Consider the following 12,063-nt stretch of genomic DNA (forward strand, 5'->3'; position numbering starts at 1 on the left):
CTGTCACTTGTCTTACATTATTCGGTAACTGAATTTTATTCACATCTTATTAAAACTATTTTAATACAAAAATTAAATTCATCAAGAAATGCTACTCATTTCCTAACCCATTATTCTAAGTACTGAAATTTATATTTCGACTAATTGTCCAAAGCAATTTTTACTGTTACATGTACAAGATAAGAATTTATAGGTGGTATTCTTAACTCTTTGAATAAGTATTCACCGTAAAATCGTGACTAATCGCTACCCCACTTTTTTCTTCAATTCTTTGTAATAGATGAGTCAGCCCTAAACTCCTTTGTAATGCGAAACAAGTTTCTCACCTGGGTTATGATTGTCTCTCGTTAGTCGCTAAAATTTACAGCGACACTAAGTGAAAAACTACATGCTTTTGATGCTTCATGATAAATGAATCTTCAAGTTAAAATTATTATTGACATGTATACTTATTCTAAAAAAATCTTCATCTATGTACTATATACAGATGATGTGCTATGTTCGTCAACTGCGGTGTATTTTAAATGAAGTTACTTTTCTAAATTAACGTAAACAATATTTCAGTGTTTTCCTGTGACGCAGTATACACAATATATTGGAATATAAAGTGCTTGGAATCCGTATTTTACTTTCTGTTACATAGAAGATCACTCAACAGGGATCAATGCTGGAAACGAGATCGAAGCTCGTGAAATTCTTGTGAATACCACAACAGTCACTGATCGCAAGTATTTCTTTACTCAGCGGTTTCGATTCTTTTGATCACATTGAGATTGATCTAACTAGATAAATGTGCATATATTGTAAAATGTTCATAATGGTAGGCTATCAGCTGTAATAAGCAGTATTGTAATATATGTAGAATGGAAAGTTGGCAAAAGATATCTGTCTTCACTACGTTAACAGGCGAAGAAATTAACATATATGGCCACAGGTGTTATAACAAACTATGCGACAGTTTAAATAAAAGACCGCTAAATTATTGCACAATCCGTTAAAGCAAGAAGTGAAATCTTGCAGATTACAACTCAAATATTCGAGTCATTCAGACGCAAAGACTTCGTAAAAAACGAAGGATTTAAGTTAAGATCTTTCTGCTATGCACTTCCAATCTACTTGGAGACAAATCTGAAATAATTAGGGAAAGTAGCCAAAAAATAGGGAAAAAGATCTTTCAAACAATACAACAAATTAATACCTCACATATCAGCAAAAAACAAGCAACAAATTCTACAAAATATCATTCCTTTAAAAGTAGAATAACCAATTTTTCAAATGTTAACCTAACTCACGATGAAACATTGATGTTAGAAAAATAGTTACAGTATAATGTCATCCCACGATTAAATACCAGCAATATTAAACGAACTGTTGGAGAAACGAAAATAAGCAGTAAAACTTAGTGCCACGTTATTTATACAAGAAAGAGCATCCATTTCAAAAATAATTATTCTATGTTTTGAAAAATCTCAGCTGTAAGTTAGGAAACCATAGAGAAATATAACTAGTCTGATGCCACAATATATGACGATGACTACATTAGTAAAACGGAAACGTTTTTCCCATACCACTGTGTTAGTGAGGTACGCAACAACGCATGAAAGTTTCATAGAGAGTTACTTAAAAAAGATCTACAGTTCTACATTTTTAGCTACGGAAGGAAGAGCAGCCTCTAAAATGATGACTCCCTGTATCTCCAGCTTAGATCTCAAATAAAGATACCTAAACGTGGTAGACCACTTCGTTCAATAGTGAATAATAGAGCTTGAACTACTTGCAAACTTAACAAGACGTTAAATGTAGAATTGAAAGTGGGATTAATATTTTTTAAATTTTGGAGTTTAGAACAACTGCGAATTAGCTTCCGCCCTCAAAGACATGTTGTTGTTGTGATCTTCAGTCCTGAGACTGGTTTGATGCAGTTCTCCATGCTACTCTATCCTGTGCAAGTTTCTTCATCTCCCTGTACCTACTGCAACCTACATCCTTCTGAATCTGCTTAGTGTATTCATCTCTTGGTCTCCCTCTACGATTTTTACCCTCCACGCTGCCCTCCAGTACTAAATTGGTGATCCATCGATGTCTCAGAACATGTCCTACCAACCGATCCCCTCTTCTAGTCAAGTTGTGCCACAAGCTCTTCTTCTCCCCAATTCTATTCAATACCTCCTCATTAGTTACGTGATCAACCCATCTAATCTTAAGCATTCTTCTGTAGTACCACATTTCGAAAGCTTCTATTCTCTTCTTGTCTAAACTATTTATCGTTCACGTTTCACTTCCATACATAGCTACACTCCATACAAATACTTTCAGAAGCGACTTCCTGACATTAAAAAGAAATTTGTCTTGATAACGTAACTTCATAGAATTTCTCAACAGTAAAAGAGTAAGAGCAGCAATTAAAAAACACGGCCATCAAAGACATAGCCGTTGCTAATGATACAACTCTAGCATGATTTGACATCACTAACCTGTATATCAATGTCTCTATTAATGAAACTTTTGAGATCATAAAGAGTAACCTAATGTCTCCCAAGAAATGTAACATAGCGGAAACCACAGAGCTCGTTGAAATGCTAGAGCACGCAGTAACCTATAATTATTTCACATTTAATAACAATACATTTAATCAAAAACGAGACTTTGCAATAGGGAGTGGCTTGGCTGGAACATTAGCTGATGTTTTCATAAATGATTGGGAAAACAAAATTTTTCAGGACCGGGAATTTCCGGATTGCAAAGATCAAGCCATCTACAACAGACGTTACGAGATGGCATTTCAATTATTTGAAACGGAAGCGCCAATGACATCGACACCGTCGCATTACCGTTCTGCACCATGCAACCAAAAATTTTCTTCGTTATTGAAATAGAAGAAAATAGCTCAATTGACGTTTTGACCTTAACCATCTCCAATGCTAACAATAGGCATACATTCGGTATGCATAAAACATTACGCGCAGACAATATTATTTATGCAAGATCTGGCCACCCGACCCAGTAAAAGAAGTCCTTCTCTACTTCCATGGTTTACCGACTTATCCATCCGTCATTAAATGATCATGAAATACATAAGGAAATAAATATACCTAAACACACACCCGTAGCAAAAATGTACACCGAAAGTATTGTCATACGACCATACAAAAAAATAGAAAGAAACCATACCATTACAAACATTCATGACCGTGAAAGACGGCTGACAGCAGGAAGACATTTGTCTTGATTACATAACTTCACAGATTTTCTCAACAGTAAGAGCAGCAATTAAAAAAACACAACCATCATATGGGGGTTTTCAAATAAATAAAATTCTAGATTACAGCACAGACATAATGTAGGTGACATATGGAATGAAGGTTTTGTATTCAATCGCCCAGAGAACACAATGCAGCGATTGTGGATTGTGTAGACGGGCATGAATTTTAACATTAATTTGAAGGAGCTCACACGTGTACAAAACAGAACCGGTTTTGGACAGCATCTTACTAACGCAGCGCTCAAGGCGCAGGAAGTACGCTGTCGTTAAGGAACGTCAGTTAAATCTTCGGCAAGAGATATAGATTTATGGGAGTAAGAAACATCACCCTTCCAAACTTCTTAATGAATGGAGTGAATTTCCAGACACTGCCTAGTTTTAGTTATATGACACTCTGTCGTAGGTCTTTTATCCTAATAGATTTCTGCTCCTGCCCCAGTCTTCCTCATATATCTTCCCTGGGTCTCAGCGCGTCTGTTGTGCTCACAATCTTTATATCGTGTTCCCGATATTCTGCTTTCAGTTACCTTATTGGTGTATTTTACATGTTACAGACACTATCTTTTATGTTTTTAATTATTATATATTGTTATATTTTGTTTATCCTTGCGGCTTTTATCAGTTTTATTCTTCAGGCTATCCATTTCATTACCTCTTGGCCCCTTGTCACCAGCGGTTCCTCGGAACTGTTTTTAGCATGCCTGCTGTGCCCCCGACATATGTTTGTTTAAAAAGCTCCTGTCTATTAACTTTACTGTACTGCATCTAGGATACACATTTATTTTCAGCCACACTACAGAAGTTCAATTAATATATCCCCTTTACTCATGTTACAACTCTGTTTTCCTTTTTGATTGCATATTATGTGTTTAGTTTAGCTGTTTGTAGACGTAGCTGCTCTCAATTAACTATACTGTATTACATGTGGCACATATTTATTTGCAACTAACTTTCAGAATTTAAACTAATATTTCCCTTTTGACCTACCTTATTACTCTAGCTCCCTATTTAATTGCATTTTCTGTATTCTGTTTAGTAGTATGAAGACGCAGTCTATGATTACATTCATAACTTTGGGTTTGGGGCCAACAATATCTACCGGTCCCGCCCCCTGCGCTATTTGCACCGGTGAACACAGTAAGTAATGGACGACCCGACGTTACAGGACATGTGTGGTCACTGCTTTATTACGATTATCATCCATGTGACAAGTGCCACTTACGGCCACATGTTTTAACTGCTTTCTCTGTTCACTTCACGAAGACAGGTATGTTTTGCCAAGTTTCCAGTATTTGTATATTACGACGTTGCTTATTGCCGTTGATAGGGTGCCATTATGTACATAGATGAATCAGAAGACGATCAAAATAATCGTTTAAGCAATAACGTGCATCAGTGACTGTGTGGCATTTACAAATTTTCGTAACATTGGATCGCTGACGCCTTCACAATATTTACTCCAATTTTTCCCTCCCAGGATTTATATGCGTACCACATAATGTTCTTAGAGACAAAAATATGACCAACGTTAGGAATGATTTATTCTTCCATGTCTGCAATACCGTACCCTATTAACTATGGACAAATACGTCCCTCGTGTAAAGTATTTTTACACTGCTAATAAATTCTAGGCATCAACGTACCACATGTCGTAATTAACTATTTCATTTTCAACGTAACTGTATACCAACGTACTGTATAATGACATACTTTATGTGAAAATTTTATTAAGGGTTTGAAATTTTTTCTCCAGTATGAACGTGGGAATTTGTGCCATTTGTAGTGAAGGATGTTGTGAAATAGATATTAATTTTCACAATAATTTCAATAATTCCAGCCAGTTCTTAATACCCTGCGTATACGGCAATAAACTTTTAATATGACATTGTTGCCATCACTTTTCTGAGCACTGTAACTGCATTTATTATTCATTAAGGCAAATTAGAGCCAGAATAAGGAAGGAAATACTGACCGTGTTATTTTTAAAGGGGCACCTCCGCCCCCGCGATACTCACTTTAAACAATATAACGAAACAAGGTGAGAACTAATGAGAATGGACAAGTCGCTGCTATTTGACCGTGTGACTACAGTGTGCTGTTCACTGTCCAGGAGAATCATCTCCATACTTCCAGAACTTAACTATGCGATCCTCAGTAAATGATATTTCGTGTGATCTTTTCAGTGCAACATAGTGCTACAGCTTCTGCACTCCGTAGAAAGGTAATGTTTGTGCCATGTATGACTTCTCAGTAGTTGCCGCTATGAATTTAACGAATTGTCTGCTGCGTACTTAACCACCTGTCAACTGTTAGAATTTAAAGTGACTCTTGCCGTCAACGCGTTCTTACAATTAACTCCGACGGCAGCGGTTTTTCTAGGAACTGAGGCATTCGTGGTAGACAGTTGACCGATGGCATGAAAAGAATCTACAGCTTGCACGATCGAGCATCTATGATCTGGCTGCAATCCAAGTTACTGATAGTTCCTGTCTTGGCCGTGCTGTGCTCAATTATCACACCGCCGTCAAATATAGGTTCTGACAATAACCTAGATACAACACACGTCGAATATTTTAGCAAATACTTTTGGCTGTATTATACATTTACATAGATACTCCACAAGCCACCATACAATGCGTGGCGGAAGGTACTCTGTTCCACTACTAGTAATTTGCTTTCGAATTTCACTTGCAAATGCCGCGCGGGATTAGCCGAGCGGTCTTAGGCGCTGCCGTCAGGGACTGTGCGGCTGGTCCCGGCGGCGGTTCGAGTTCTCCCTCGGGCATGGGTGTGTGTGTTTGTCCTCAGGATGATTTAGGTTACGTAGTGTGTAACTTAGGGACTGCTGATCTTAGCAGTTAAGTCCCATAAGATTTCACACACATTTTTTTTCACTTGCAAATAGAGCGAGGCACAAACGACTGTCTACAAGCCTCCATACCAGCCCTAATTTCTCGTCTTATCTTCGTGGTGCTAAGGCGCAACGCATGTCGACGACATTAGCATCGTTCGGCAGTCAGTTTCAAATGCCGATTCCATAAATTTCCTCAATAGTGCTCCTCGAAAAACAACGTCACCTGCCTTCCAGATATTCCCATTTAATTTCCCGAGGCAATGCTGTTCGAACCTACCGGTAACAGACCTAGCAGCCCACCTCTGAATTACTTCGGTGTCCTCATTCAGTTCGACTTGGTGCTGATCCCAAACACTCGAGAGCGGTCGCCTTTGCTCGTGAACCACACTTTCCTAAAATTCCCCCAATAAACCGAAGTCGACCGCACCCCGTCTCTACCACAGTTCGTTTTGTAACGTTATTCCTTGTTATTTAAACGACGCGACTCTGTCAGGCACTACACTACTAATGCTGTACCCGAACAGCACAGGTTTATTTTTCCTGCTCGTCCGCATTAATTTAGATTTTGCCCACATTTACGGCTACCTGCCATTCATCACAACAATAAGAATTTTTGTATAAGTAATGTTGTATCTTCCTACTGTCGACACCTTACCGTACTCCACGCCATCATCAGGAGAGAACCGCAGAGTGCTGCTCACCCCGTCCGCAAAATCATTCACGTGTATAGAGAGTAACAGTGGTCCTATGACTTTCCCCTGCGGCACCCCTGATGATACACTTGTCTCGAATGAACACCCGCCGTCGAGGACAACATAATGGGCTCTATTACTTAAAAAGTCTTCGAGCCACTCACGTATCTGTGATTTACATACGCTCGCACCTTCGTTAACAGCCTGCAATAGGGCACCATGTCAAATACTTTTCGGAAATCTAGAAATATGGAATTTCTGTATATCACGACAATAGAGAACAAGCTGCTTTTCGTAAGACCGATTCTTTCTAGAACCTTGCTGATTCGTGGACGCAGGTTTGTTGATCTCAAAAAAAAATTATGCGAACTGAGAATATGTTCAAGGTTTCTGAAGCAAACCAAAGTTACAGGTGTCTGTAGGCAATTTTGTGAGTCTGTTCTTTTACCCTTCTTATAACGGGAGTCACTTGCACGTTTCTTACAGTCCCCTGAGAGTTTGTCATGGGTAAGAGACTCGTGATAAATGCAAGCTAGGTAAGGGACCAATCTCGTAGAGTACTCTTTGTAAAACCGGACTGGCATTCCATACGGACCTGATGACTTATTTGCTTTCAAATCTTTCAGTTATTTCTCTACGCCTGCGATGTTTATTACTAAGTCGTCCACAAGGGAGTCTGTCCGATGGTCAAATAACGGTATGCTTTTGCGATTCTCCCGTGTGGACGATTTCTTAAATATGAAATTTAAAACTTCGGCTTTCGTTTCGCGAACTTCAGCTGCCACACCACACTATTCAACAAGGGACTGAATGGAAGCCTTAGACCCGCTTATGGATTTTACATAGGACTAGAATTTTCTCGGTTTCTCTGCCAGATCATTTGCTAATGTATGACGGTGGTACTTGTTGTAAGCTTCGCGCAGAGAACTTTTCACAGACACACGTATCTCTACCAACCTAGGCTTGTCATCATTTGTGTTTTCTCTTTTGAACCGAAAGTGCAAATTCATCTGCTTCCGCAGCATCTTCCGAAAATCGTTATTAAACCGTGGTGGGTCCCTTACATCCTGTAGTCATTTACTAGGGAGATAACTCTCTACACCACGATTTACAACCTGCTTTAACTTTGCCCACTATCCCTCTACATCCATCTTACTGGAACTAAATACGAACAGATCACTCTCTAAGTGAGACGCTAGTAACTGCTTATCTGCCCTGTATAGCAGAAACACTCTCTTAGCCTTCTTTATTTAGTTGCTACAGTGATACCATGATCGCTAATCCAGTTTTTATACTGACAGTGTCGATAAGATCCGTCTTGTTTGTAGCTACAAGGTCTAAGAGATCCTCATTATGTGCGGGCTGCCGAGATAGCTGGTCAACACAGAAAACATGCTCAAAAGTATTTCGCATGACTGTTTGTCTATACTCCACACAATGAATCCATAGATATCCCGGTCTATACTTCACAGGCTAAAGTCACCTCCAACCAATATTGCATGATCTGGGCATTTACGCGCTATTGACTGCATACTTTATTTGAATGAGTCCACTGTCGCAGCGAAATCGGGTGGTAGGTAAAAACATCGAGCAATTAGCTTGGTTTCATTTACACCTGTTATACAAGACCTGATAACTTCACTGCCGCACTCCACTTCGAACTCATGAGAGACAATATTTTTGTCGACAGCACTGAACACCCCCGTCCTGTGGCCTCTAATCTGTCTTTCAGCTTTACATTCCACGAGAATATGTTTGAATGCTAATGATGATACTGGATTCAAAAGGAAACGCACGTTACAATGTACTGATCATGGACTGTGACATTTGAGGCCATGAAAAGAACTAGTTAGAATTTTCTGAAAAGGTGTATTGCCTATTAAAACAGATGTTCAGTTCACTAACGTTGTCACTTAACATTCGATGACGCCCACCTGGAACTAAAATGGCATAAAATATGCTTATAGCGTTCTCTTCGTATTTCCTAAAATTTTACAGCTGGAACGTTCTTACATGCAGCATGATATGAAATTATCCTTTAAAAACGACTATCAATAGCAGCTCTTGATATAAGAAACTGATACTTACATTGTGAAACCAGGCGAGTCGGTACGCTTTAGGGTTGGCGCGAATATTGCACTCGAAGTATACGTCGTCTCCTTCTTTGATGTCATCTGGATTGAGACTCGACCCCATCTTGAGCGTTACAACTGGCATGTCTGTGGAAGAGCGAACACAGGAGAAATGAATTAGCTCAGAGACAGTAATAAGGTCATTTTTTCTTAAATTGAATGTAATAAAACTTAATAATTATGTTATATTTCAAGCTATTCTGTTTTCTAAAGCAAATTGTCGGTATTGCTACTATTAGGCTGGTCAAGAGAAAGAAAACTGGCGTTCAACGGATCGGATCGAGGAATGTCAGATCCCTTAATCGGGCAGGTAGCTTAGAAAATTTAAAAAGGGAAATGGATAGGTTAAAGTTAGATATAGTGGGAATTAGTGACGTTCGATGGCAGGAGGAACAAGACTTCTGATCAGATGATTACAGGTTTATAAATACAAAATCAAATAGGGGTAATGCAGGAGTAGGTTTAATAATGAATAGAAAAATAGGTGTACGGGTAAGCTACTACAAACAGCATAGTGAACGCATTATTGTGGCCAAGATAGACACGAAGCCCACGCCTACTACAGTAGTACGAGTTTATATGCCAACTACACTCCTGGAAATTGAAATAAGAACACCGTGAATTCATTGTTCCAGGAAGGGGACACTTTATTGACACATTCCTGGGGTCAGATACATCACACGATCACACTGACAGAACCACAGGCACATAGACACAGGCAACAGAGCATGCACAATGTCGGCACTAGTACAGTGTATATCCACCTTTCGCAGCAATGCAGGCTGCTATTCTCCCATGGAGACGATCGTAGAGATCCTGGATGTAGTCCTGTGGAACGGCTTGCCATGCCATTTTCACCTGGCGCCTCAGTTGGACCAGCGTTCGTGCTGGACGTGCAGACCGCGTGAGACGACGCTTCATCCAGTCCCAAACATGCTCAATGGGGGACAGATCCGGAGATCTTGCTGGCCAGGGTAGTTGACTTACACCTTCTAGAGCACGTTGGGTGGCACGGGATACATGCGGACGTGCATTGTCCTGTTGGAACAGCAAGTTCCCTTGCCGGTCTAGGAATGGTAGAACGATGGGTTCGATGACGGTTTGGATGTACCGTGCACTATTCAGTGTACCCTCGACGATCACCAGAGGTGTACGGCCAGTGTAGGAGATCGCCCCCCACACCATGATACCGGGTGTTGGCCCTGTGTGCCTCGGTCGTATGCAGTCCTGATTGTGGCGCTCACCTGCACGGCGCCAAACACGCATACGACCATCATTGGCACCAAGGCAGAAGCGACTCTCATCGCTGAAGACGACACGTCTCCATTCGTCCCTCCATTCACGCCTGTCGCGACACCACTGGAGGCGGGCTGCACGATGTTGGGGCGTGAGCGGAAGACGGCCTAACTTTGTGTGGGACCGTAGCCCAGCTTCATGGAGACGGTTGCGAATGGTCCTCGCCGATACACCAGGAGCAACAGTTTCCCTAATTTGCTGGGAAGTGGCGGTGCGGTCCCCTACGGCACTGCGTAGGATCCTACGGTGTTGGCGTGCATCCGTGCGTCGCTGCGGTCCGGTCCCAGGTCGACGGGCACGTGCACCTTCCGCCGACCACTGGCGACAACATCGATGTACTGTGGAGACCTCACGCCCCACGTGTTGAGCAATTCGGCGGTACGTCCACCCGGCCTCCCGCATGCCCACTATACGCCCTCGCTCAAAGTCCGTCAACTGCACATACGGTTCACGTCCACGCTGTCGCGGCATGCTACCAGTGTTAAAGACTGCGATGGAGCTCCGTATGCCACAGCAAACTGGCTGACACTGACGGCGGCGGTGCACAAATGCTGCGCAGCTAGCGCCATTCGACGGCCAACACCGCGGTTCCTGGTGTGTCCGCTGTGCCGTGCGTGTGATCATTGCTTGTACAGCCCTCTCGCAGTGTCCGGAGCAAGTATGGTGGGTCTGACACACCGGTGTCAATGTGTTCTGTTTTCCATTTCCAGGAGTGTAGCTCTGTAGATAACGAAGAAATTTATGAAATGTATGGTGAGATAAAAGAAATTATTCAGGTAGTGAAGGGAGACGAAAATTTAATAGTCATGGGTGACTGGAATTCGTCAGTAGGAAAAAGGAGAGAAGGAAACATAGTAGGCGGATATGGATTGGGGCTAAGAAATGAAACAGGAAGCCGCCTGGTAGAATTTTGCGCAGATCATAACTTAATCATAGCTAATACTTGGTTTAAAAATCATGAAAGAAGGTTGTATACGTGGAAGAAACATAGAGATAGTAAAAGGTATCAGATTATATAATGGTAAGACAGAGATTTAGGAACCAGGTTTTAAACTGTATTACATTTACAGGGGCAGATGTGGACTCTGACCACAATGTATTGGTTTTGAACCGTAGATTAAAACTGAAGAAACTGCAAAAAGGTGGGAATTTAAGGAGATGGGACCTGGATAAACTGACTAAACCAGGGGTTGTACAGGGTTTCAGGGAGAGCATAAGGGAACAATTGGCAGGAATGGGGGAAAGAAATACAGTAGAAGAAGAATGGGTAGCTTTGAGGGATGAAATAGTGGTGGCGGCGGCAAAGGATCAAATAGGTAAAAAGACGATGGCTAGTAGAAAACGTTGGGTAACAGAAGAAATATCGAATTTAATTGATGAAAGGAGAAAATATAAAAATGCAGTAAATGAAGCAGCCAAAAAGGAATGCAAACGTCTCAAAAATGATATCGACAGGAAGTGCAAAAAGGCTAAGCAGGAATGGCTAGAGGACAAACGTAAGGATGTAGAGGCTTATCTCACTATGGGTAAGATAGATACTGCCTACAGGAAAATTAAAGAGACCTTTGGAGAAAGGAGAACCACTTGTATGAATATCAAGAGGTTTGATGGAAACCCAGTTCTAAGCAAAGAAGGGAAATCAGAAAGGTGGAAGGAGTATATAGAGGGCCTATACAAGGGCGATGTACTTGAAGACAATATTATGGAAATGGAAGAGGATGTAGATGAAGATAAAATGGGAGAAATGATATTGCGTGAAGAGTTTGACGAAGCACTGAAATACCTGAGTCGAAAGAAGGCCCCCGGGGTAGACAACATTCCATTAGA

At 41.1% G+C, this 12,063-nt stretch overlaps 1 protein-coding gene across 2 annotated transcripts in view; it reads right to left on the minus strand.

The window, feature by feature from the left end:
* Nucleotides 1-12,063, minus strand: part of LOC126266694 (neural cell adhesion molecule 2) — a 571,136-nt gene that overhangs the window by 238,446 nt on the left and 320,627 nt on the right. For both annotated transcript variants that reach the window (XM_049971131.1, XM_049971132.1), the window contains exon 7: nt 8,897-9,027. In XM_049971131.1, coding sequence (XP_049827088.1) covers nt 8,897-9,027 — 131 coding nt within the window. The remainder of the gene's footprint in view (nt 1-8,896; nt 9,028-12,063) is intronic.

Source organism: Schistocerca gregaria, chromosome 4 (genome assembly GCF_023897955.1).
Source record: "Schistocerca gregaria isolate iqSchGreg1 chromosome 4, iqSchGreg1.2, whole genome shotgun sequence".
NCBI lineage: Eukaryota > Metazoa > Arthropoda > Insecta > Orthoptera > Acrididae > Schistocerca > Schistocerca gregaria.